The 25055-nt window shown below is 46.7% G+C and overlaps 1 protein-coding gene and 1 long non-coding RNA gene across 8 annotated transcripts in view; one reads left to right on the forward strand and one right to left on the reverse strand.

Moving 5' to 3' along the window:
- LOC146767973 (uncharacterized) overlaps positions 1 to 3928 on the forward strand; it is a 61794-nt gene extending 57866 nt beyond the window's left edge. Inside the window, exon 3 of the mRNA XM_085575595.1 lies at positions 3243 to 3928. Coding sequence (XP_085431721.1) covers positions 3243 to 3420 — 178 coding nt within the window. The 3' untranslated portion in view covers positions 3421 to 3928. The remainder of the gene's footprint in view (positions 1 to 3242) is intronic.
- LOC144246047 (uncharacterized) overlaps positions 1 to 25055 on the reverse strand; it is a 123446-nt gene that overhangs the window by 65920 nt on the left and 32471 nt on the right. For 5 of the 7 annotated variants that reach the window (XR_014953845.1, XR_014953846.1, XR_014953848.1 and 2 more), the window contains one exon: positions 869 to 23625. This is a non-coding gene — a long non-coding RNA (uncharacterized LOC144246047). Of the gene's footprint in view, positions 1 to 868; positions 23626 to 25055 lie in introns of those variants that run through there. The other 2 variants (XR_014953844.1, XR_013339692.2) reach the window with 2 other exon arrangements.

A 25055-nucleotide genomic window follows, 5' to 3' on the forward strand; every position in this document is an offset into this window, starting at 1 on the left:
CAAGAATACACCAGCTGTGCTTTGAAAAGCCACATGAGCATGGTGTTTCTGGAGCTTGTAGGCTGTTAGGGTCTCCTGGTTTTCTGTATGTAACAATGTCTGCACCCATTTTCTTGCATTTTAAGAGCTATCAACCTGCCATCAAGTCAGTGGAGCACTAGTGACTGAGATCTCAGATCAGTCCTGTAAACTGATAGCCATTAGCAGGCAGTAGTCTGACATTTTAGTGTTGAAGAACCATCATTAAAGGAGGACTCTGGAGAATGGTCCCAGGGCTGAGGATTGAGTTGATGAATGATTGCTCCTCCCAATGACCAAATGGCTATGTAGCAAATCTTCACTGGTGGTGGAGAAAAAAACCCATATGTTTAGAGCAGCTGCAAAACAACTGGCCATGCTGACCTACTAAATAATAGCGAGAATTCTATGAAATATCTAAGAGACCCTTGGTGCCCTTGCATCTGGCTGTTTGCATGCTTAGGATAGATTCACTGCTTTGGGACACATCTACTTGAAATCTTTACTGTGAGGGTTTGTTCACTCTTCTGAACACTTGCATTTTTTGCAAGGCAAGGTACAGCCTACAGAAACAAGGTCTAGTCTTTCCAACCACAGAGCACCAGCCCTCTTTGAGTCCAGCTCACAGCTGTGAGCCATGACAGATTGTAAATCTGCAGGCTGGAATGGGAGAACATCTGGGTGGCCACCAGAGAGGGCCGGGCGGAGCTGTCCGGGGCACCGCCTGGCTTTTGATCAGCCCCAGGAACTGGCAACATTCAGCAGGTGCTAATCTGCTCTTTTACCAATTCTCAGTAATCAGCTTCCTGTTGCAGCTGAAGGAGGGAAAAAAATTACTTGATCACAAAACTGGTGTTGAAACATACCTTTAGCTTTTTATTGAACTTCTTTAAATTATAAAAGAGGAAGGTAGGAAGGAAATACAAAGAAATATATGTCAAATATTCATTCTACGGAGTAGAAGTCTGGATTAACTCATAGCACGTTTTCAAACAGAGTATTTGTCTTCAGGTTTTCTGTTTTCTTGAGATTTCACATGATTTGGAGAAGAGATTTTAGTCTCTTTAGATCACACAGGCAACCATCAGGATAGTCAACTGTGGCCTTCTTCTGCTGGAAGCTCATCCAGCCTGTTAGATAGCTTCACATTTGTGTGCAGCCTTCCCATATAAAATGGATAGAATACTTTTCCCTTCATAGAGAACAGGAAGCTGAGAGCCTCAGTTTATGCTGCAAAGCTGTGGTCCAGATCCAATGATCCCAAATGTCTTAGCTGTAAGAGTCTCATTGTGAAATCCTTTGTTTGAGCTGTCTTTTCATTTGCATGGTGCTGTTTCTGCATTTGATGGACCACCCCAGAACACATGTTGTCTCCTCAACCCAAAAGTGGATCTATGATTTAATTGCTGTAAGAGCATGAACTCTATTCACTTGCTGGGAATTACAAAACTTCCTACAGAAATGTTCATCGACTGCAGAGAAAATGTTGTCCAGTTGAAATTTAATTCACTGATGGGAAAAAAAATCCTCTAAAGACTAACCATTTCTACCACAGCTATCTTAAGGGGAAGAGAGACTAGAGACTTGCTGTGCTCTGTACTTGAAACTGCAGTCAGTCCCTAACTCAAAGGTTTATTGCTCAGGCAGGGTCCACCGGAGGCTCAGCACTCCCTGGCCTGTATGATGTGAATGAAGCCACAAGTCAGGTGGCTTTCCCAACATCATGCTTTGAATCCAGCTGTTTCAAGGGCAAAACTGAAAACTCCTGAGCTCCGTTACAGCTCCTGACCTGTGGGATAGCCCTGCCTTTCTGAATTTAATAAGCCTTTAAATGGGACCAGCTGTGCAGCATAAGCTAAAAGAGTCCAAGGGAAACCTCTCACTCACTGGTAGTCACAACCATGTTCTGTAGGTCCAACCACCAGTGTCACAAGGACGCACAAAAATGTCCTCTACCACCAAAGTATGTGCTCCTGTCCTTGATCCTAAACATACAGACTTACTTTTAATTAGCAACACACGGCCCAGAAAAATTACAAGATGTATCTGAATTTACCTCTATCTTAATTGCATCAGGAAGTTGCCTTCTGGCAGTGATCGACTCTGAAACTCTTGGCACATCTCATGCTAATGGAGTGAGGCTGCAGCTGGCAGCTCCTCCCAGGATCCCCCTGGGCTCTTATTCACCAGCCTCTGAGTAGCACCTGCTGCAGGCGAAGCCTCCTGGGAGTACCAAACTGCTCCTGTGCTCCCGTGTGAGGGAATAGTATGCTCTACTGAGCCGCCTCAGTGTTGGCAAACAGAGGAGCTACAAGGCTGCAGTGGGATGGAGAAAGGGTAATTGAAAGGGTGGGAGGTTTATTCAAGCATCATCCACAGGGCAAATCCCAAAACTGGATTTGTCATAGAGAAATCCCACTTGGTTATTCCAAATTAGCTTCATTCCAGTGCAGTTCTGTGTGGGTGGAGATGTATGCAAAGTGAATGTGATACATGTACAAACAGAGCACAGCCAGACTGACACCTCTACAACCATATGGTTTCCCTCACACTTGCTACTGGCTCTACTGGGCTAGGGACTGATGTGACCCACTGATAAGCAGGCACAATGTGTCACAGCACAGCCCGTTCTGCCATCCTTAATGCTGGCTGGGAATGCAAAATGGGAAACTGCAGGCCCAGGGGATACAGCACATCCTTTCTTGACCTGCCTTCTTATTCCAGGAGGAAAAATGGGCTCTGGTGAAGCCCTGGCTCACACCAGCCCCACTTCTCTCTCTCTTCAGGCTTGCTGTATTTCTTCTTTCTGCCTAATTTCCCTGTGAGGGAATGTGGCCAGCCTCGCTTCCTCTCCCAAAGCAGATGTGAGGTTTGGGATTGCAGCTCCTGGAGAGCTGGGCTAAGCTGTCCTGTACCAAAGCCTAGCTGTGGTGGCCTTGATGCTGCAGCACACAGTGAGTTCAAAATGGCAGGGAGGTACTTGTGTTGAGCACGTCTCCCTTGTTATACTGGGTGGCCCAAGTCTGTTGACAGCTTTAATTTAGGAAGCTGATGGTGACTCTCTACACACTGTGTATGCCTGTTGGTTTGAGTGAGCTTGAAACACATCCCTTTTACTCCCCATGGCATAGCCTATTCGGGGTCACAAAGTGCCTCTACTACCATGGGAATCATGCATTCCCAAGCTCCCCTCCTCCACTTACCCTTTTCTTTTTGTGTTGCAGCCTAGAGAGCATTGCAGAGAAGTGTCTGTGGTCTGAGAGCCTGACCAGCACCAGGATGACAGCATCCCTGCCTGCAAGAGCTTCAGAGTTAGAGGGTGATGTCCAGTGGCCTTCAATGGAGTCCATACCCCAGGAAGGAGGCAACAAGAAGGTCTGCAGATCTCCAGATGGCCTTTAGCACATGTGAACAGCCCTACTCCTCTTTCTATAGACCCGTTCCTTGGACACAAATGTGCACTGGGGCAGAAATAGGGTCTGTGTATGGGAGAGGCTGAGCTGGAACAAGCAGTGGGGCTGAGGCAGCCTTCTTGGTGATGGTTTTCTTTATTTAGTTCCTACTGCTGAAGGGCAGCTCAATCCTAACACTTGCCTTTCTTCCCACATTAAATGCCATTGCTCTGACTCTACACAGCCAGGTGCTAACAGATTAACAAAATGAAGGAGCAGGGGGTGTAAAACTGTGATACCAATATACCACAGTTTACACAGCAGATAATCGGTGTGTGCCAAAAAGGCAGTGGCGAATGGCTCCTGGAGGAGATTTCTCCCTAAAGGAGCAGCAATTCACACCACCAGCCTCTGTAATGAGGGGGAAACTATGCATCCTTAGTCCCAGGGGTCCTACCATGAGGTGTAAGCAACCGACTTAGCTCTCCTGGGGCAGCCCTCAAGCCCAGCAACTTGCCTTACCAGGGGGAGTGGACACACCTCATGCTTCCTCAGTTTGTTTTGACACTCTTCTACTGCTAGACTGTATTTAAAGAAAAGAAGTGAGTAAATTCTGCCAAACCAAAGGTTTTGATGTTTGATTTCAAGTTTTGGGAGGAGAGATAAAATGGATTTTTTTCTCAGCCATAACCACTTTAAGAGTTTGGTTGACACACTTCCCACCTCTACAGTGCATTCAGAGCATGCTGCTTTCTTAAGCCATCCTTTTGTTTTGGGCTGTGTGGTTTCTGTGGTGGGTCTCAGGTTTCCTTGTCAGATTTGGGAACTGTGTGTCTGTCCTCAAAACTGCTGAGCATGTCTCACAGGCCCTCTTCCCTGTTCACCTAAGAGTTGTTTTTTAGGTATTGTTTTCTATTGTTCAGGGGCTCAGAAAATGGAAGTGAAATAGGGAAGAGCTTGATGGAGAATAAATTTCTCTGGAGGAAAGAGAGAACCGCAGGCGCCTGCCCTTCTATTCCTGTTTAACTTTGCTTTCAGGAGGTCAATTAAATTGTGGGCATAAACTTACATTGTGGTTTGCAAACTGATACTCACCAGAAGGTGTTCTGGCGTCACAGAGCATTTTGTGTTTCAGTTTCTTCTTTTCCAGCTCCTTTATGGCTTGGTAATAACTTGCAACACATGTATCACAGCAACCTTATTTGCACAACATTTTTGCAGCATCACAATCAAATAGAGTTAGCAAAATTCCCGTGAAGATGTTACTCATATGGAATGACCAACAACCCATTTTGAACTCGGACTTTCCCATATTTTTTGTGTAGTACAGCTGCAAGATTTCTTCATGAGCTGTGATTGAAAGGTTCACAGTTTTTAATTCTGTGTATCTTGAGAAAGGATGTGGTGGTGGAGGAGGGGGAATAATGGTTCAGGCAGAAAACATTCATTTGGCCTCCTACCCATTCAGTTATCCCCTTTCACATGGGACATAAGCATTCATTGCTGCAAGATATTGTGGAAAACAACCATCTCAGTGGCTCAAACATCATAACAGATGATAAGAAGCCTCTCATGATCAAATGCAGTGGTCTAGCCAAAGCTCCATCTCTGGATGTGTCTGCAGTGCAAGCTGTCAGGTGCCAAAAGAGTGCAGAAGGGAAAAGATCCCTCTGTCAATGCCCAGTTTTTATACTTCAGCTGTCCAAGCTAGGAGAATGAACTAGGTGGACTTTTGATCTCATCCAGTACAGCACTTACTTCAAATTTACATTGGCTGGGAGTCAAGCCTGGTTTCTATCACAGTGTGTTGTGCAATTCTTGCTCTCACTTCCAGTCTTGTCCCCCTCTGCTGCATCCCACAGAGGTTAGTGAGTTTGTATCTCAAGGCAAAGAAAGTATTTTCTGACTGCAGTCATATTTGTACCACCAAGCCTTGCCCAATTTTGCTTCTGAGTTCTTACTCAGAGAACTGCTTGCACTTATTTCAAAGAAAGTGCTTACATGCAGCTGACTTTTAACAGATATCCCAGCGTGAGGCTCCATCAGATCTCTATCCATGTGATGGCTGTCCCCTCATTTTATCATCCATTTTCTCAGTACTGGGCTCTAACAGAACCTCTCTTAGGCTGAATCCAAGAATTGCTATCTGAGGTCCTCAAGAACCCAAGACCTGCTATCTTAGGTCCTCAAGTCAGGAGGAGCTTTTCTTTTCTAGACTGACCTAAGAAAAAGAGTCAACTAACTCAAGAAGAGCTTTCCAGCAAGAATTAATAGGATGTAAAATGTTTTCTAAAATCCTTTATTAAAGGTCTGAAATGAAAGGCAGAGGCTGGTAGATCTATCAAGTGGAATGGTCTGGGGTTGTTGAGATTTCTGTCCACTCATCATCCAGGCTTTTCTACAAATCTGCACTGTTGCATTTGTTGGCAAGTTTTAGCATCTTGAGATACCTTGCATTATACAATAGTTCTGAATTTCCCTGATCCCAGATCTTGACATGCATGCACCCAAAACTTATAATACTTATCCTTCATTCCACATTCCTCCCTGGCAAAGCTCCCTCACTGGTCAGCAGCCCTTCTTCACTGCCATGTGCTGATTGCTTTAATGAACTAGAAAGGAAGATGCACAATAATACAAGAAGGATGTGTAATGAGGTAAGTAAGATGTATCATGAGATAAAAGCGATGCAAATGTCTCCTGGATAAGAAAGGACTTGACAAAGCTTGGGGAGTCACTCAGTGGTTCAGTGAAGAGGGATCCCCTTTACAAGAGAAAGTAACAAAAACAAAAGCAAGTAAAGGTACCCTGGAGCCCTTGTCTGACTTATGGACTTTATGGGGCTCTAGGTGATATGTAGCAATGCTCAGGGAGGAGGCTGGCACTTGCTGTCATGATGGGACCACTGCTGAGGTCCCAATACCTTTGTATCAGCTGCTATGAGCCACAGGTGTGAACACCCACCCCCACACAGTGAGGGCAAGTGGCAAGACCCTGAGCATTCCAGGATGAACATTGTCTCAGGAAGGAAAAAGGGAGTCATCAATAGGAGTGTGCCAGTGGTCTTAAAAGGTACAGTTGGGAACACCTGCCTTTTTCCCTTATAAGCACAAAAGTGATGGAGGAAAAAAGTTAAAGAATGGGGAATTCCAGTGGAATACACATATTTTGACACCAGCCAGTGTCAGCTATATTTTGACTCAGCAGTACTCAGAAGGGGCCTGAGTAGCTAGAAGGCACAGGGCCAGTGCAAATACCAGTAAGTTATGCAATTTTTCTTCCCATTCTTGTTGCTGACTTGTGAGAGTTGGCCTAGAGAGTTTCCCTCTCAGGGAGTGGGGGAATGTCTGACTTCAGTTATCTGAGTACCATCAGGCCAACTTCTATAATTTTGAAGGCAGTCAGCAAGGCTCAGAAACACTGCAAATAATGACCACTTGTCAGAAGGAGTATGAGTTATCCTGCTCCATGATCTGTCTTTGGCTGCTCATTGACTGAGCTGCTTAGCTGGCAGGTATACCCATGACAAGATGAAGAGCAGAAATAGGCTTACTCCACACTTGAGCCCTCCAAGCCCTGACAACTCTTCTAGGAAACCTGGTGCTGGCCACTGTTGGACATAGGATGGAAAGAGGGATTAATTCCAGGTGCATATTTCCAGTGGTGTCCTCTCTTTTTTTTCTCTGGTACTGCAAGCACAGTTTCAGGTTTTGGCTCCTACACCTGCCATGACCTCCCATGCTTTAATGTCTGCAGCACCTGTAGAGAAACCTGGAGCATCCTGCATTTGATTCCACCAGCTGCAAGTCTGGAGATGACCTGACTGCCATGGTTTCAGTCTGGAATAGCACTTGGACCTTCAGGGTGTAGGAAGAGGGTTAGATAGTGACAGTGATTTGAAAGAAAGCCAAAAGATTGTCTGCTCCAGAGTCACTATGGGCTTTGTGTTGAGCCAGCTTGGTGGAATCAGCAGTTCTCAAGACTGCTCAAGACTGTCATACCTCCCCTGTCTTGGGACTCCAGTAATACTGAAAGCTGGCATTTTGATTTATTAGTCAAGTGCTGTTTTCTTGTGGCTTTCTCTTAGCTGCAGGTACAGCCTGTCTAGTCATTAGCAGCTCCAGGCTGACACACAAGAAGAGAGAACACTGCTCACCACTCATCAAATGCTGAGCTTATTTGCATGTTTTCAGGTTTTGTGCAATTTTTAAAAGTGCAAACAGATGTCATGAGATTTTTATCTCATTACCTTCATATGGCTTTTATCCCCATTAAACTTTCAAAGAAATACTACTTGTCACTACATTTTTGGTCCAGCAACTGTAAGAAGCCCTATGTAAAGAACAGCCCAAAGAGAGATAGCTTGTTTACATTAAAAGCCCAAATACTCCAGGACTGAAGTGTTGTACAAACTGGAGTCTTAACAGCTCAGACTGATCCAAGCTACAGAAAACTGTCTTCCTTTTTCATATGCTCTTCTTTCATTTACAGCTCTGAACATCTTTTAAATTCCCTCCTGTCTTTTCTGATGAACTACTTGCCTTCAGTGCATGTTGTGTCAGTCCAAGACATGGTCTCCCCAGAGTAGTCCTTTTGTTGGAAAGTGCTCTGCTGATGTGCTGCAGGGACACGGATGGGGGTGGCACCCCTGATAGGCTCCCCATCAGGCATCAGAGCGTCCCTGATGAGTCTGGTGTCCAGGCACCATGTCCAGCCTTTGCTGCCTGCTACACAGCCTGGGAGAGGATTTGAAGTGGACTGGAGGGTATTGTAAGAGTAAGTAAGGGAAGCATAGGGAGTTTCAGCCCTTCAGTGCAGCCATTATAAGCTAAGCTTCCTTAACTCTGCTGCTCCCCATAGATTTAACTTCACTTACTCGAGCTCATGCCTCAGAGCAGCACCTGCACCTTCACAGGGGACCATGCTGGTGCTCCTCTTTCAATAAAAATACCTCCTGCATCTTTGAAGCTGGAATTGAGCAAATCTTCCTTCAAGCTACTTTATATTGCTTCTAGTCCAGGCTATCAGCAGAAACTCATCTGCATTTCTGCATTATTGTGCCAGCAACCAGGAACTGCAGCAGCATCCCAAGGTGAGGTCTGATCTCTTCACTCACATCATCAATTTTTACACCACCATAAAATGGTCCTGTGCCACAACAGACAAGGGGGCAAATCAGGCAGACCTCTCCACTGTTCTGTCCAGGTGACAAGCATTATTGATATGACATCACTCTCTATGGGCTTTGACTGAGCCACACAGCCTCCACAAACAAAGGAGATGAGACAGAATACACTATGAAGTACTCGGCATGTAAGTAGACAAAAGAGTGATGGGATCTGAGAGGAAACAAATAAAAAAGCAGGTTTTTTTTCAAGATCACAGAACAGGTCATCAGCATTAGGTAACACAGTGCTGAACTAAATACCAAAGTGCAGGTGCTTCCTGTAGGACTCCTTATGTAGATAATTTAGTCTATTGAGCAGGTTTTGTTACAGAAATATTTAGGAAGATGTTCACTGCTTTGATTTGGGTTCATAGGACATCAAACGTATTGCAGCTGTGTATAGTTGGAATTGAAATGAGCAACTGACAGTATAGAAGGGGGCAATCTGTCAAACTCATAAAGCCCTTTTTGATTCCTATTTCTAGGAATAAAAGAAACATTTGTGCAACTGCGTGAACTGTTAAACATTCTCGCATTGTTATGCTGTTAACTCCTTTCTGTACCAGATGGAGGAAGAGCCATTAGACCTTTATCCAATCTGATTTTTGATAAGATTCTTTAAGACCCCAGTAAATCTTGTCAGAAAAGGCATTTGGCATTAAAAAAAATTGCTTAGGTGAGAAAGACAGAATGTGGGGTGGTGTTCTGCAGAAAGAGCCTGCCCTCCTGAAGCATCCACTCTGTGCTCTACTATAACTGCCAAAGCAATTCTGATTAAATAATCCCATTGTCCAGTTTCCAAAGAAAATATCAATTAAAAAAAACTTTTTCTTCAGTTTTTTATTCCACTGACATATTGAGCTGGAATATTGATAAGGGATGTATGGATTTTGCTGTGGTTATTTGCAGAGCTGTTTCACATGAGGATCACTGTTTCATCAATACAAATGTAAATGACAGCTGAGCCAGTAGGAAAGGTGAAACAGCTAAGATGGCAGCAATCCATTGTTTCAAGCCTTTTGCTCAGAAAGCCTTTTCTATTTCTTTTCACCAATAACTCATATGTTGTTTTTTCTATTCCTTTTTTTTCCCTCACAAAGCATAATTTTAAAAGAAAGGATCCCAGAGATAGATTGAAGTTTCTCCTAAGCACCTTTCTGTCTGGGAGGAATATGAGTCCCAAATACTGAATGTTCCAGTCTGGCATGCTGAATGTCACACAAATATCAGCTGTAGTACAAGTGAAATGCTTTGGTGAATCATTGGACAGTGCCTGATTCTGATAACAGTTCAGTCCCATCCTAGTAGCAGCCCTGTTAAAAAAAAAAAAAAAAAAAAAAAAAACAACAAAAAAAACCAAACAGCCTGAAAACAGTGTAAAAATATATAATAAATTAATTTAGTGAAGACCCCCTAAGATTAACAAAACACACTCTATAACTTATTTTTAGAAACATTTGTCATCACAACTGGCCTTTTTAGAGGGTTCAGAATTTGCACCCTGGGTAGGCAACTTTAAAAAGAAAAATTCACCAGGCTTTCTGTATCCACACTTTATGCCTAATCCACATAGCTGCCTAGGTTTTTTTCTGGGAGCAGAGGCATGCACCACTTTCATCATCTCATAGCAATGCTCTCCCCACTCTCCAGACATAGAAATTCCTAGGGAGAACAGAGATATCTTAGGGGATCAGAGATATTTTAGTCTGTGGACCTGTCTTCTGCTGAGCAGTACATTGTAACATCATCTTCTCTAAATGAGAAAATATCCACCCATGCAACAACAACGCGAACTACACTCCCTCCACAAAGGGATGCAAATCCCACTTGTTGAAAAATCCAGAAGTGTTTATCACACACTACTCAAGAAAGAGAAGCAAGTGCCAGGTTTAGAGCTACTGCCTAAATGGCCCAACATGAAATGAAAGAAACTGACCTGTGCAGAAATACAGTATTAGCATGGGTGATGATTTTTGGGATTTTAAGGCCAACGAGGCCTATATAGTTCATGACACAGACAACTCACAAAGCAGGAGCGCAGTTATAGACATACTTTACAGAACCTTGTGCTGTGTTGGCAGGTAAAATGAATTTAAATAAGGGAGAGGCACATGGTTGGTGTCTGCTTGAGGCTATAAAGCAGTGTTTAAGCTTGCATGTAAGTAAGGAAATACAAGCCTACAGGAGAAAAATGTGAAGCTGACACAGCAAGGTGGCTGCAGTCATGGCTCATGTAGCAGCAGTACAAAGGACATCTGCAAAAGAGTGGATGCTGAAGTGAGGCTCTGGCACATGGATGTTTTCTTGTTCACTGCTTGTTCAATTCATTATTCCATGCTGGCTGGTATCACCTATCCCAAAGATTTCAGGATGCTCCTCTGTTACAGGTTTCCAGAATGGTTTCAGCTGTGGAGTCACTGTCTACCTTCACCAAGCAGCCACAGCCACCAGCCTGCAATTGCCTGCAACATCCGTGTCCCATCCAGCCAGCCAGTCTCTTTGTTAAACAGCTTCCCCTTGGACCCACACAATTATTGTTTTCCCATGTCTGTCATGCCTTCTAGCCAGGGGCCCACTTGCCACAGCTGGATCAGGGGCTACCCTAGCTGGGACCAGGAACAACAGCCACAGCTGGCACAGAATGAGGGGTGGTTCAGACAAAGACAGTGAAAATACTGTGGTTCACACCAGGAAGACAGACCCAGTCCTGTCATACTTGAGCTCTGTCCTATGCTTTAGATGTACACCACCTCTTTTCCCATCTCAGCATTTCTCCAATATCCATTACAGCACAGGTTTCCCCAGCTGGTCTGTGTCCTCTCAAACACCTCAAGCCAGCAGCACCCTGGCCACAGGCAATATTTTTCATTAATTTTGTGTTTGTTTTATTAAAATACTGACAGTAAATACATTAATTAGTAAGATAGAGCAAGTAGGAAACAGGAGGCAGGATGGAAAGGTTTGACCGGCTATAAATAGCAGATAGAATAAACAGACAACTGCGAACCATGGACTACAAGGCTGGATTTCACATGGAGCCAGCACCTGCTGCCGGGAGACTTCCACCAATTTGTTTGTTTGCTTTTAAAACAAAAAATTATTTACAATTATGGACTCCAGGCTGAGAGGTTTGCCACTTTTTGGGAAAACATTTTTACTTAATCATCACTGGCAGGTATTTTTTTACCTCCTGTGCACTACTTGACCCACTCTGCATGCCAGAGGCAAGGTAGGTTTTTTGGCATGGACTTCCCTTACCCCAAAACCTTGGGATCTGCTGGCAGCCTGGGCAGCTGCTTGCAGATTTGCAGGATGGGTCATAGCACATTAGCTGAGCTTACAGTGGGCTTAGGATATTTCACAGAAATAGAGATTTTGGGAACAGAGGCATGGTTATACAGGGGAGCACATGGAGGGCTCTGCCCTAGGGGCACACAACAGGAGGGGATCCCAAAAGGTCTGAGGGAAACATGCACTGATGCTATGGATGAGCCTTAGAAACATTTCTGAATGAGGGAAGGAAAGGATCTAGAGGATTGTCCTAAAATGTTTGCAGAGCCTTCACAGAAAGGTTTCCCAGGGAGTGGGGATGGTGTCTCTGAGCAGACCTGGCACAAGCTGCTGGAAGCACATATGGGGTGCAGAGGCTCAAGCCTTTTGTCTTCCCATGGAGGCAGGCTGTCAGTACGGCTTGTCAGAGGGATCACCCAGGACAGCTCTCAAAAGTGGCTGTCCCAGGTCCCTGCGTGTGGCAGTGGGCATGTTCCTGCAGACACCACACTGACTCCTCCTGGCCATTGACTCCTCCTGGCCTCAGGCCTCCACTCAAAGACCATTGCCTGTGGCTGCTTCCACACAGACTAATCCCACTTTCCCCCATGCAATAAAGGGATGCACATTTTTCTGGGCCATGCAAACATCACAGCCCCTTAAGAAGGTGACTGTACTCAACACCACCCTGGGACAGTCCCTGTGGATGAGATGCTTGGGTGAGTATGGTATTTTTCAGTCAAGCTTCCACCTAAATGAAGAAAAGGCAGGAATTCTTAGCCTGACTAATGCTCTGCCACTGAATTTCAGCCATCACTGCAGTTGAGCTCAGTAACTTGTTTTTATCTCCCAGAAAATCAGCCTGTGTGGACACCAAGCCATTAAGAGATGGTGAGCCCCACACAACCTCCACATATACTCTGTTTAGAGTAGCCAGCAACCCCTGTGCAACATGCCTCATTTCTTATTTACATTTGCCAGGCTGGAAACTGCAACCCCTGTTGCTTGTTATGCCTCTCTCTCCTAGATTAAAGAGCCCTACAATGTCACCCTTTCAGTGTTATCATCAGTCCTCTGCTATTATTGCCTCTCAGTAAATAAAAAGAACTTCCCAGTCATTATTTTATACCCCACAATGACAGTGCTTTTTCTGATCAATTAGTTTTCACTCCTCTTATCTGCATTCAAGCCTCACCTCCCTTTCAGTGTTTCCATTGCCTGCTCAGGGACCTTTCCTGTGTCTCCTCTGACCTCTGGGAGAGGAGCTGAGCTGACTCAAAAGGGGAGATTGGTGTGAGGACATCTGATCTGCTTACGGACCAGCCAACCTAATGTCGAACACAGCCAATGCCTTTGTGCATGTCTGAGCCCCCACTGCACATCCTGGGGAGATAACAATTGCTGGCTGGCTTGTAAAGTTACATCCCCTTTAGCACCATCAGCTTGCACATGCCACATCAGTTTTTGTGACTGGGTACTGATCTATAAGGACTTTCATCCTCTACCTTGTGAACAATTACCTTTCAATAAGAACTTCTCAGTTGAAATCATCTTATTTTACACACTCTCCCTTTCTATCCTGAAATACATAAAAACATCAGGGCAAAATCTTTTTCTGCATAAACTAACTTGACTGGGGATGCTCTTTATTTTCTCCCCCTCTTTTCCAAATTAGTATTTTTTCATTCTGGCAAGTACCCACCCTATTCCCACCCCACACACAGAAACCAGAAACTAATCTTAAGTGGGTCAAACCAACTTCATTGTCCATCTTGAGAAAAGTTTAAAATGTAAGCTGTCAACAGCACATAGTTAAAAAGCACATTGAAAGCCATGGAAGGCCAGTTTGGAGTACATGACAGTGAAATCTCTTTTAAAGGACAGTAAGGAATTGTGTTTAGCTTTTAAATATAGCTTTTCAACCCCCTGCTATGGTTTTACAAAGTAGGAACAGCATCACTGTTCCCCAAAATATCCTAACCACATCATGTTAGAAATCAAGCTTTACTACTTCACTTTGTTTCCTAGCTACCGACATTTTTTTAGCTTAGTAGTAGAGATGAGCAGTGAAATTTGGCATTCAGACTGCAACTTCATAAAAGCTTTAAAAAACCTCATGCATATATACATATCTATCTATATATACATCTGTAACAATTACTATTGTTACCATAGCTCTTTTCAGAAATGTTTCAGTTACTACTGCCTCCATCCTGGTTATCCACTCATTCCCATCCTGGGGCCCCTGCCAGCCTAGTCCTGGTCAACCCCCAGTTCTCCCTCTGCCTCACACCCCCCTCCATCCCAGCCCCCCAGCTCTGCCCCTACACCCTTTTCCCACCCCAGCCCCATCTGCTGTCAGAGCATTCTCTCTTCTCTCCTCTCACCCTTTCCAGCTCTACCAGTCCCTTTACATTCATCACATTAAAGAAAACATTTCATGGTCATCTCTTTTATCTCCTTCAGTGAACAGTTAATCAGAAAAAATGCTTTCATGTTGCTAAATCAGGGCCAGTGGGCAAAGCCAGGCTGACAAGAGACATTTTCCTCTGCTACTAACCTGGGCTAAATAGTATTAATTACAGAGACTGGTCTTTGATTGCTGGAGTGTGGTGGGGCTGGCAGAGTTCCCTCCTCCCCCTCTGCTCCCTCCCACCACAGACCCATACTGCACCTCCCTACCTGCCTGCCCTTTGCCAGCATCCCCGTCTCATGTCACAGCACAGCTGCGAGTGGGACCCCTAAATCGTCACCTGGGCTGCTCAGACTCTGCTCAGACAGTAACTCTGGGAAAGTCAGGTCCCTGGACTGGAGGACAATCCTGCTGGGCAGTTGGGATGTCCTTGTCCTTGCATCCCCCATGCTTGTCTGCCCAGGGCAATGTCTTTTCCAAGACAGAAACTGCTTCTTTTTATGTGTTTCAAAGAACCTGAGTTCTGGGAGGCAACTCAGTAGACATCACCCCACACAGTGTTTCTCAGCCTGTGGTCTGTGGGCCACAAGTGGTCTGTCAGATGTCAAAGGGACTGCAAAAGGACTGTAGACAATTTCTTGGGACATACATCCATCCTCACACATGCCACAAAGGAGCAAAGACAACAGGCAGTGGAAGCAGAAGGCAAACTGAGGACAATGTGCTAGAACTCAGTCCTCCATGGGGCAGTCCAAAGGTGTTTATTGCTCTTTCAAATAAAGAAATAAAAAATCGGCCAGACTAGCCTCACAGACACAAGAGGCCCATCTCTGCATGTCTCCAAGGACATTATGGAGGAAATAACACTGTGCCCCAATCTATGTTGGTAATACTATCCCCCATGTCTCCCAGGTGGAAGGCAACAACCTTTCATCCCAAACAACCTTCCATCAGCAAACAACTGGTTACCAATTCTGCTGAATTGTCTTCCCACAAATTAGCAAAACAGGCCAAATCCCCAGACAAAATGAATCACAGCTGAAACATTCTGCTTTTTAGAGGCAGAATGCCACTAACTTCTTTCCCCATCCCTCTCTGAGCTGAGCAGGACTTTACAAAAGTGACCACAGGAGGAATTTTCAGGGCAGTCGCTCTCTCTTTCAGAGACCTTCCCTTGGGATGGGTGGCACAGTTTGAGGCCTGAGTCAAGCTGTGGTTTAAGCTGATTAAGGTGACTGTCTCTGGTGACCCATGGTGCCAAGCCCTGACCCCATGCAGCTCATGGGTAGCACAATGGGAGCACAGGACTCCAGAAAAAAGGCGCCTCCAGATTCACTAAAAAACTCATCTGGAGAAGCCAGGCAGGACAATATTTTTAAATACTGTTTTATTTGTTTTGAATGTTTGTTTCTGTGTATGAAGACTTGTTTCTCCGGCCAGTGTGAGCTGGAGTGTGAGCCCAACTGCATGACTTTTGAAAGTTGAGGTTCCACATTTTCCTCCTGATACTGAAGACCCTATGTTCTTCCTCCTCCTCCTCCTCCTCCTCCTCCTCCTCCTCCTCCTCCTCCTCCGTGCTGCATCTGATTTCCACAGGCTCACCCTGCCTTCCTAAGTCAATGCTTTGCTCTACCCTTCACAAGCACAGAGGGAAGCAGAAGAGGTAGATCTGGTCCATTTTTCCCCAGTCCACACTCTGATCTTCTATATGTTCTTCTCAAGGACACACAGATCTGGTTTTCCCAGACAGCAATAACGGGTTGGAGTCTCCACCTGGGCAAATCAGCATAAGGCCTTGGAGGTCTGCCAGCATGCTCTAGCCTCTTAGACATGTTTCCTCTGAAAAGCAAAGAATAGGAGATTTTGGAAAACCTAACAACCAAATCAGATAAAACTTGATATACCAGTAGCTTGCATGGATCTAGATGCTCAGGACAAGTTTACTCCAAGTTTTTTGGGAACAGGGCCATTTGGACTACCTGTATCTCTATGGCAAAAGACCTCAGCCTTGTCAATAGCTTCATGCCCACCTTCAAATTACAGTGTAGCACTTAAGATAATTAAATACTCAGTAACCCAACTAGGTAGTTGTCCCCATGCTACTCCTCTCTATGTTCAAATATGTTTTAAGCTGACAGTGTTGTATTTATAGAATACAGGATAGCAGTTACTGTGCAACAACCTGGAAGAGCTGTTGAGGAGGCAGAAATAGGCATTTTGCTGTCTAGGAGGGCAGTACAGAGCCTAGGGGATAAACAGATCCTCAAGCAGCATGAAATAGTAAGGGAAGCTAAGGCCTGAGTGGCCACTGCTGAGTTTAGAACTCAGAGAGAGAGAGCCTGTTGATATGAGTGACAGCTCAGAGTCCTCATTGCAGCATAAATTCAGGCTACAAACAATGCAGAGGCTTTTTATATTAACTTCAGATATTTAGGGTCCTCTTCATTGCCAGAAGGATGAGAAACTTTTTTTTTTTTAAACAGTAAAAATACAGGAGATAAGAACAGCCTGGATCAACTTAAGCCTCCATCTCGCCCTAAGTTTTCTGGCAGGCCAGTTTTTGGTTGCTTCTGAGAGAAAAGCAAGAAGCTTTGTATCAATGGGATAATGTGCTTCCAAAAGAGTTTCTTCCTCAGAAGTTGTCTCTCTTGCTTAGAAGTTGTCTTCTGCCTTGAGGCGGGGTGTTTTCTGTCCAAAGCTACTTGATTTGACTTTGTTCTTTGTTTATTTTCAGCTCTGCAGGCTGTCACTGTGAATAATGGGTCTTTGGTGCTGGAACACAATTCTCAGATGAATATTGTCTTCCATGGTAAATTCCAGGGCTGCTCAATTGCAGAATAAATCTTACCTTCACAGAGGGGGTGGCTGGTGCCTTTGGAGATGGGACAGGGTGCCTGTACAGCACCTCCCTGTCCATGCACAGGTCATAACTCCTTGCTGAAGTTCTGCCTACAAGGGCCAGACCCTCCTCCAGCCTGAGCTATAAGCTGGGCTTGCCTCAAGCTCTCCTGAGCTCCACACTTGGGAATCTGCTGCCACATGGTGGCATACACTCTCTCTTCCTGGCCTTAGGAATCCTTGGCTTCCAAGAGGTAGCACATGTGGAAAGAGCACTTCTGAGCTCTGCATTGCAACGAGCTCACTAAGTTTCCAGGGACCCATTCCGGAGCTGCTAGAAGCTTTTCCAAGAGCATTGTTTCCTGTTCGAAGCAACACAAAAGTATGAGGAATGCTGGCAAAAAATCTAAGAGGATCTCACATGCTTTGGGGTCAGCAGGTAGGATTTGTTAGTGAAAGACCTTTACCTAACCTAAAAACACTACAAGTATTTCTGCAAAGCAGACCAAAGCCTGCATCCGTCTCCTTGATTTTCTGCTCTGCAGATGTGAAAGCAGCACCAGGCAGGAAAAGAAACTATAGGGATCATTCCTGTTCCTGACAAAGACTGAAAAACAGAAAGGTGATTGCCACAGGAGCTAGCAGAGAGCATCACTTGCTCTGTCTGTGTGCAGCACTTGCAGTTTTCAAGGCTGTGTTTCACTCCTTGAGGCCACAGGTTGCTTTGTCCTGGGTCAGGCAAGTGTGTGCTAGAGAGGATGCATTTGCAAGGCAGCTGCTCCAAACAAGGCTGCTTCCTTCCAGAAGGGTGGTGGCACCTGTGGTTGTGGAAAATCCATGGGAAGTGCCCTGGGGCCACTTTTGCACTGGAGTCTGTGAGGCAGCACGCTCAGAGCCTGCTGTTCACACGGTGCTCTATGTACAGTGCTGGAGATGGCAGCTTTGCATGGCAGGCTTGGCTGGCTGGGAGATGCAAGGAGCCATCCAGCCAAAGAGGGAGGGTGGCAAAGCAAGGATCCTGCCCAAAGGGTCACCTCAGTAGAGCCACTTAGTTTGCAAAGAACTCTGGGGAACTGGACCCAAACCAGTAATGCCTGGAGTCTGCAACAGAAAGACTGATGACAGTGTTCCTGCTCACCTCCACATCAAGACAAAGCAGCAGCTCCTGGATACAGGAAAAACAGATGCTGTGAAAATGGTGAGTTGCCATGGACCTTCCTCCCATCCCACCACAGCCCATGCCCAGTGGTAAAAGGTGCACCTATTCTTCCAGCTTCACCTCTGCTGTAGTGCTCTGGCAGTGAAAATAATGCAGGGAGCAACACAGGATAGGCATTGTGACACTGGGAGCAGTAAAGCATGAGAAAATAAGGACGGGGAGGTGTGGCCCCTAGGGAGGGACTGTCCAAGAAGCAGAATGGAGAGGGTAAAAGGAATAAAGGTGCTGTGGGCAACATATTAGGAAACTCAGTGCTGTGGTGGGATCTTTGTGTTGGCAGGACACTGGTGCCCAGAGGCACTGAGTACTCAGGCCAGCAGAGCAGGGACTGGAAGGACCATATACCCTGAAAGCCTAGTAGATACCTTCATGACACATCACAGAGCTGCCCCACCTTCTGCTTCTGCTGTTCCTCAGCTAGCTGAGCCGTAGGAGAGGAAGGGATGGCCAAGGAAGGGGATTTTGCAAATGTTGGGACAAAATAGGCAACAAAGTTTTTAGAAGCTCAGCCACTCTCATTCCATATGGTTTGATGTGGTATGGCAGTACATGCAGATAAGAGGGAGGCTTTAAGATTACCAGTATCCAGCTGTGGAGCGTGCAGGCACCCAAGAAGAGTCCTGGGACCAAACCATGACCAATACGGCAGCAGTCAGGCCACTTATTGTCGGCTATGCCTCTCTTCCTCTCCTCATGGAGATGGGCTAGCCCTCTACCCCAGATCCTCTGTCCTCATTGCTGCTCTCTGCTCCTGCCTGCTGCATTTTGTTTTGTGGAAAAGGATTCACTATATGGGGCAGAGGCCATGTGTGCCCTGGGAGACCTCAGACGCCAGGGTAACCCTGGGTGATTAACAGTGGTGGAAGGTGCTGCAGAAGTGCTCGGGTTGATTCCCCACAGAGGCACTGTGTGAACAGGCAAACACATCAAAAGGTGTCTCCCTTTCATCCCACTGCTCTAAGCAGACGGGGCGAAGCATCCCTTCCAAGGACAATATGGGGGAGAACTCTAATAACCCTACAGAGTGGAGCCGTGCCAGCGCTCCCAGAGGCTGCTCTGGCGGCAGCTAAAGGGGCGCCTTCTCCACTTCCACCCTAATTGCCCTTAATTGGCTCCTGCCTGCTGGCAGCAGAACAACGAGGGCTCTCCAAGGATCACTGCACAAGAGTGACAATGTTTGGAGAAGGATTGTTGGCCCCTGCCTTGCCCCACCTCCATCACACTCTTCCCCACCCACCAGAGAAATACAAAACCCTTCCAAGTAGATTTTTCTGTCAATACATACCTTTTTCCTTCTAGGCCCTGCTATGGCGGGGGCCTTGCCAGGGAGCTGGGGCAGGGGGCAGGGCAGGATCTTTGTCCTGAACCCAGAGGAGGGGGTGTGTGGTGGCCCTGGGTGAAGGGGGATATAAGCATTGTCCCTTCATACAGCACTGCAGCCACAATGTCCGACAGCACACGCAAGTGCAGTGAGCCCTGCTGCTCTGCTGTGTGCCAGGGTGTCCTGGGCAGGTGACCAGGGCTTTGAGGTACCCCATTGCAGAACCAGAACACCAGGGGATTCAGCCCACAAAATCCCAATTTCCCTAGAGAAAGGTGCTACTGTCCCAGGGCAGCCAGGTGGGAATGGGGCTGCATCCCAGTGTGATCTCCTGACTATGGCCTGCACTGTTATCTTGGAGATGTGGGGATGTGGTAGGGAGGGCTCCTCTCTGTCCCTACTCCCCATTCCAGTCTTAGGTGAGGGCACACAAAGTAGAAGGTCCCTGAAACACCCCTTCCCTAGGAAGGGTTCTCCAGGACACATGGCCCTTGGCTCATCTGACTGCAGTTCCCTGTGGCAGCCCACCCTGCACTTTCCCCTCTCTGCCTGACACTCACACAAGCCATCACCTCATGTTAACAGAAGGATGGGAAGCCACAACACAAAAAACACCTTTTAGCTCTGACCAGGCACGTCTCCATCCAAGTGCCTCCCTGCTCCTGCTTCCAGCCAGGACAAACCCTTGCTGAAGCAGCAAAATGGAGCAAAGCATCTTCCCAATCCCTCATGGTTGCCCTCAGCCCAGACAGCGCCAGTATCTGCTGGCAGCAGTCATCACATGAGCAACATGTTCCACAGCAACGCGAACTACACTCCCTCCACAAAGGGATGCAAATCCCACTTGTTGAAAAATCCAGAAGTGTTTATCACACACTACTCAAGAAAGAGAAGCAAGTGCCAGGTTTAGAGCTACTGCCTAAATGGCCCAACATGAAATGAAAGAAACTGACCTGTGCAGAAATACAGTATTAGCATGGGTGATGATTTTTGGGATTTTAAGGCCAACGAGGCCTATATAGTTCATGACACAGACAACTCACAAAGCAGGAGCACAGTTATAGACATACTTTACAGAACCTTGTGCTGTGTTGGCAGGTAAAATGAATTTAAATAAGGGAGAGGCACATGGTGTGCAGGGGCATGGAAGTGCAAACAGGACACAAATTCAATTCTGATGCAGGGAGCTGCAACGTCTTTCCCACTGAGGTTATTTTTAAACTGTTTATCAAAGACTCACTGCTCTTGGCAGCAGAGTGGGCTATTTTTGGATGCCTGCTTCACCTCTGCATAGAGATATGCAGGCAAAGGCTTGCCCTTCTTTTGCCTGGCACCCTCAGACCTCCCGTGGTCTCTGAGGTTTGCCCTGCTATGGTCACTGCTGTTTGCTTCCTCACACATTGAGGGACTTTTTAAGCAGGAGGTCTGAGCTGAGGAACAGCCTCATTATGAGTCTTTGTTAACAAAGCCCCTCATCTTTAGTGGTGACACCGCTGCTTGGGTATGGGCAAACACACACTTGTGCCTACTGTTCTCCTTCAGGATTGGGGAATTTGTCCTGACCTAAGCCTGGCACCCTGAAGCTTTGTAGTCAAGTTTTTTTTTTTCTCTGCTCTTGGCTTTCCACTTGTTGCTGCCACGTCTCTTTGCCCATCTAGAAGAGCAAGGCCATGTTTCCCTACTCCCTGGGATTGCTGGGACAATTAATTGGGACAGGATGACTGAAAACTCAGCACTGTCCTCACAGGGCCTCTCCTCTATGGATGGGTGAAGGACATGACAAGCTTCACTGAGGTGCAATATTGGCAAAGGTGGTCTGGTGAGGCAGGGCTCAAAGCAAGTGCAGGGAGGCAACAGGGATGCAGGGAAGCGCAGTAGCTGGGTGTTGGACCCAGTGAAAGCACAGACTGGAATGGGAATGCAAAGCAAGCCATCAGGCTCTAAGGTTAATAATAGGCTGTCTGAGTCTTGACTGTGTAAAAGAAAATCAGTCCTTAAAAGAAGCTCACTGGCAGAGTGCTTGGCCCTAACAGAATTATCCACAGGAGCCCAAACAAATGACTGGCCTCATTACCGACCCGCAGCCTCAGGCATAGCTTGAGACATGCTGGGCTCTCATAAAGAAATCAGCACTGTCCACACTGCCCCTGCAGCACCAGAGAAAAGGACTTGGAGAAGTTTCCCAAGAACATCAACAAATTCAGTGATTTCCTTTTGTTAGCAAAGCCCAAACCTTCTGCTGAAGGAAGATTTTTCTTCATTCAAATATGATTTTGGAGAGCCAAAGGTACGTGCAGGCCAGGAGATTCTCCTCCAGGAATGAGAACAGAAGAAAACCAGTGCTGGTTTGTACTCATTTGTGAGATCTGTACTCAAAGAGAAATTATGTGTCTTTTCTTACAGGAAGTGACTGTATAAAAAGGTGAAAAACACTTATTTGGGCTGGTTAGAAAGCTTCAAGCTACATAAGCACACATAATTGCACTCTCCAGCCCTGAGAGATAATGGACAGACTTCTCTGAAATGAGAGACTGGCTCAGGCTTAGGAGAAAATGAGGGGGAGCCCATTGTGATCTGTGACATCCACCACCCAGTCAGTCCTTGTGGCCTCACTGTTCACCATCTCCATGGGCAAGATAGTCAAGAGGGGACTGGAATTGCTGCCAGACCAACAGCAAAGAGCTCAGGGAAACATCCTCAGGTAAAGAATCAAGGGACAAATGCCAAGGGAGAAACATGGGTAAGAGAAGGGAGATGCACCTCCACACTGCAGACACAGAACTATATCCAACAGCACCCACAAGTGCTGGAGTGTGTGTAAGACTGCTACGGCAGCACAAGGCAGTGTGTCTGGCAAAACAGGCACTGATTTCTAAGCAAGTCAGGAATAAAATGGGCAAGGTCACTAAGCAGCTCCTTCAGACACACACCAGGGGAGGTGACAGCAGCATGTGGCTGGCTGTGGGGGCCAGCACAGTAATGTGGCCAGGGCAAGCTGCACAGGGAGCACAAGCTCATGGAGGGAATCACGCCGGTGCACTGAGGCTGCTGGCACAACATGTATTGCTGGCATGAGGTCTCACTGAGGCAAGTTGCCCCCTGACATCTGTGGGCATGTTGGATGTTAGCAGACATTCCCATGGTAAGTGAAGGTGATCTCATGGGGTACAGTCAGAAAGACACATTCACCATGAAAGGGTGCAAAGAAAAAAATCATACCCTTGACCTTTTCTCCCAGTAACAGGGGGAGATTCACTGTGAGCAGTAGGGTGATTGGGAAGTCTAGGGCAGGGACAATGAGAACCTGAGCCTGCCTGGATGAGAGAGAAGTTCACTGTTCCCAGCCAAAGAACACAAGAGGACAGAGTTTCTGTAAAAGAAATAAATAGAAGGCAAAAATGAAAGAAAAAAAATAACAGTATCTTGTGCCATTGCTTGTGGCAGCAGCTCTCTGGCACAGAGAGCAGCACATAACTTTCCCAGGCCTTTCTGGGAAAGGCTGTGAGAAGATCAGAGAAAAGAATGATAAATAATTCTTATCTTAACCTGCTGCACCTGTTGTTGTGAACATGTGGAATGTGTTATGGAGATTTGTTTAGCAAAGGATGATTTCTTAATTAACCAATGGTGATGGTGTTTTAATTAAAGGACCAATGAGGTCCAGGTGTATAGTAACTGCCCATAAAAGCAATGGGGTTTATCATATCATATCATATCATATCATATCATATCATATCATATCATATCATATCATATCATATCATATCATATCATATCATATCATATCATATCATATCATATCATATCATACAATACAATACTCAGCCTTCTGTGAATCATGGAGTCAATGCTAATTATTACCATTTGGGGATGCCTGACAGCCACAGTTGCTGTAAGCAGGATTCATAGGTTAATGAAAGCAAAACTGAAAGATTCCCCTCAAACCTTGAGTCAGAGCCCACTTGGTTGTCTTCTGCCCTGGGTCACCTAAAAAAGAGAAGTGGAGAAAAATGCATAAGAGGGCCAATGTACAGTATGGCCAAGAGTCTGCCATAGTACCTTTGTCTTTCTGAGGTCACAATACAGGGGTAGATTTCCCTGATATCAATGCAAAGAACTCAGGCTGGAAAAGCTGGGGGAAAAAAACATGGTGCAAGGTGGAGAAAAGACAGAAAGAACAGTGGGGAGAGGGACATCATCCTGGATATCACAGGGGACACTAAGAAACAGGAATGCAAGCATCTCCTGTAAACTACTAATGTCCAGAAGGGTCCTGGTGTGGCCCTTTTAATCCTCCATCCATCATTTGAGTTGACAACATACAGACCCAGCATACAGGCCCCTCATCTGACCATGTTTCTGTCACAGAGCTTCTCATCACCAGCCACCATTGTGTTTTATACAGTGTCCTGATGGGTCAGCCACCTGTCCCAAAATCCAGGCCAGGCCACCCAGCCCTATGTGCCACAGCAAGACCTTGATGTGACACAGGGAACGAGGGGAAGCAATGACTTAGTCCATGTTGGCAGAGGCCCAGGGGTCCCAGCCCCACCTGGCAGCAGAACACTTCTGCTTTGGGCAGTGGGAGCTGGGACAAAGACACAATCGTAGGCACAGCAGCTGCTTGGAGCACGCTGCCCCCCCATGGGTGACATGCTCCCTGCCTGGCACAGAGACCGCTCCTCCTTTGTGGTGTGAAACAAAGAGCAGAATGAGGGAAGGAAGTGACTTCTCTGGAAGCGATTGTGGTGGTGGGATGAGCACCCAGCTCTCTCCAAACAGAGCGAGCAGTGATGCCCGACCCTTCTCTCATACCCTATTGCCTCCTATTCACTGCTGGCATCGCCTATTTCTATGCCCTCTGCCTCTCCTTATGCAACAGGACGAGTGGGAGAAAAAGAAGCAAAAAGAAAGCCAGAGCGAGGGAGGGAGAACGCCGACGGGGCACTGGCTGGCAGGCAGACAAGGAGCCCGGGACACACGGGCTCTGCCAGGGCCTTCTGTGCTGCGGGCATGTACGTGCGGTCAGCAACGTGCGAGCGGGGCCGTGCCCATCGCCGGCCGGGCTGGAGTCACCCTGCCCCAGCCAGGCCGCGGGGGCTCCCCGCACAGCCCCATCACCGCAGCACAGCCGCTGGGTGACAGCCCGCGTGTCCCCGGCCAGCCCCAAGGACAGCGCGTGCCACCGCGCACATCCCTGCCTGCTGCCACCCAGGTGCTCGCGGGTTCCCAAGCGGGCAGGTGTGTGGTTCTACCTCACCGGCCGGCTTGCCAGTTTTGACTTAAGAGGGAGAAATGTTGACCTCCGCTGTCCCAAGGCCGCACACCTCCTCCCGCTGGCCCATGTGCGATGCCGTGCCGGGGATCACGCTGCTGCTGCTGCTGCTGCTCCCTTCTGCTTTTCAGAGCGGTTTCCA

This window comes from Lonchura striata, chromosome 3 (genome assembly GCF_050655825.1).
Source record: "Lonchura striata isolate lonStrDom1 chromosome 3, ASM5065582v1, whole genome shotgun sequence".
Classification (NCBI taxonomy): Eukaryota; Metazoa; Chordata; class Aves; order Passeriformes; family Estrildidae; genus Lonchura; species Lonchura striata.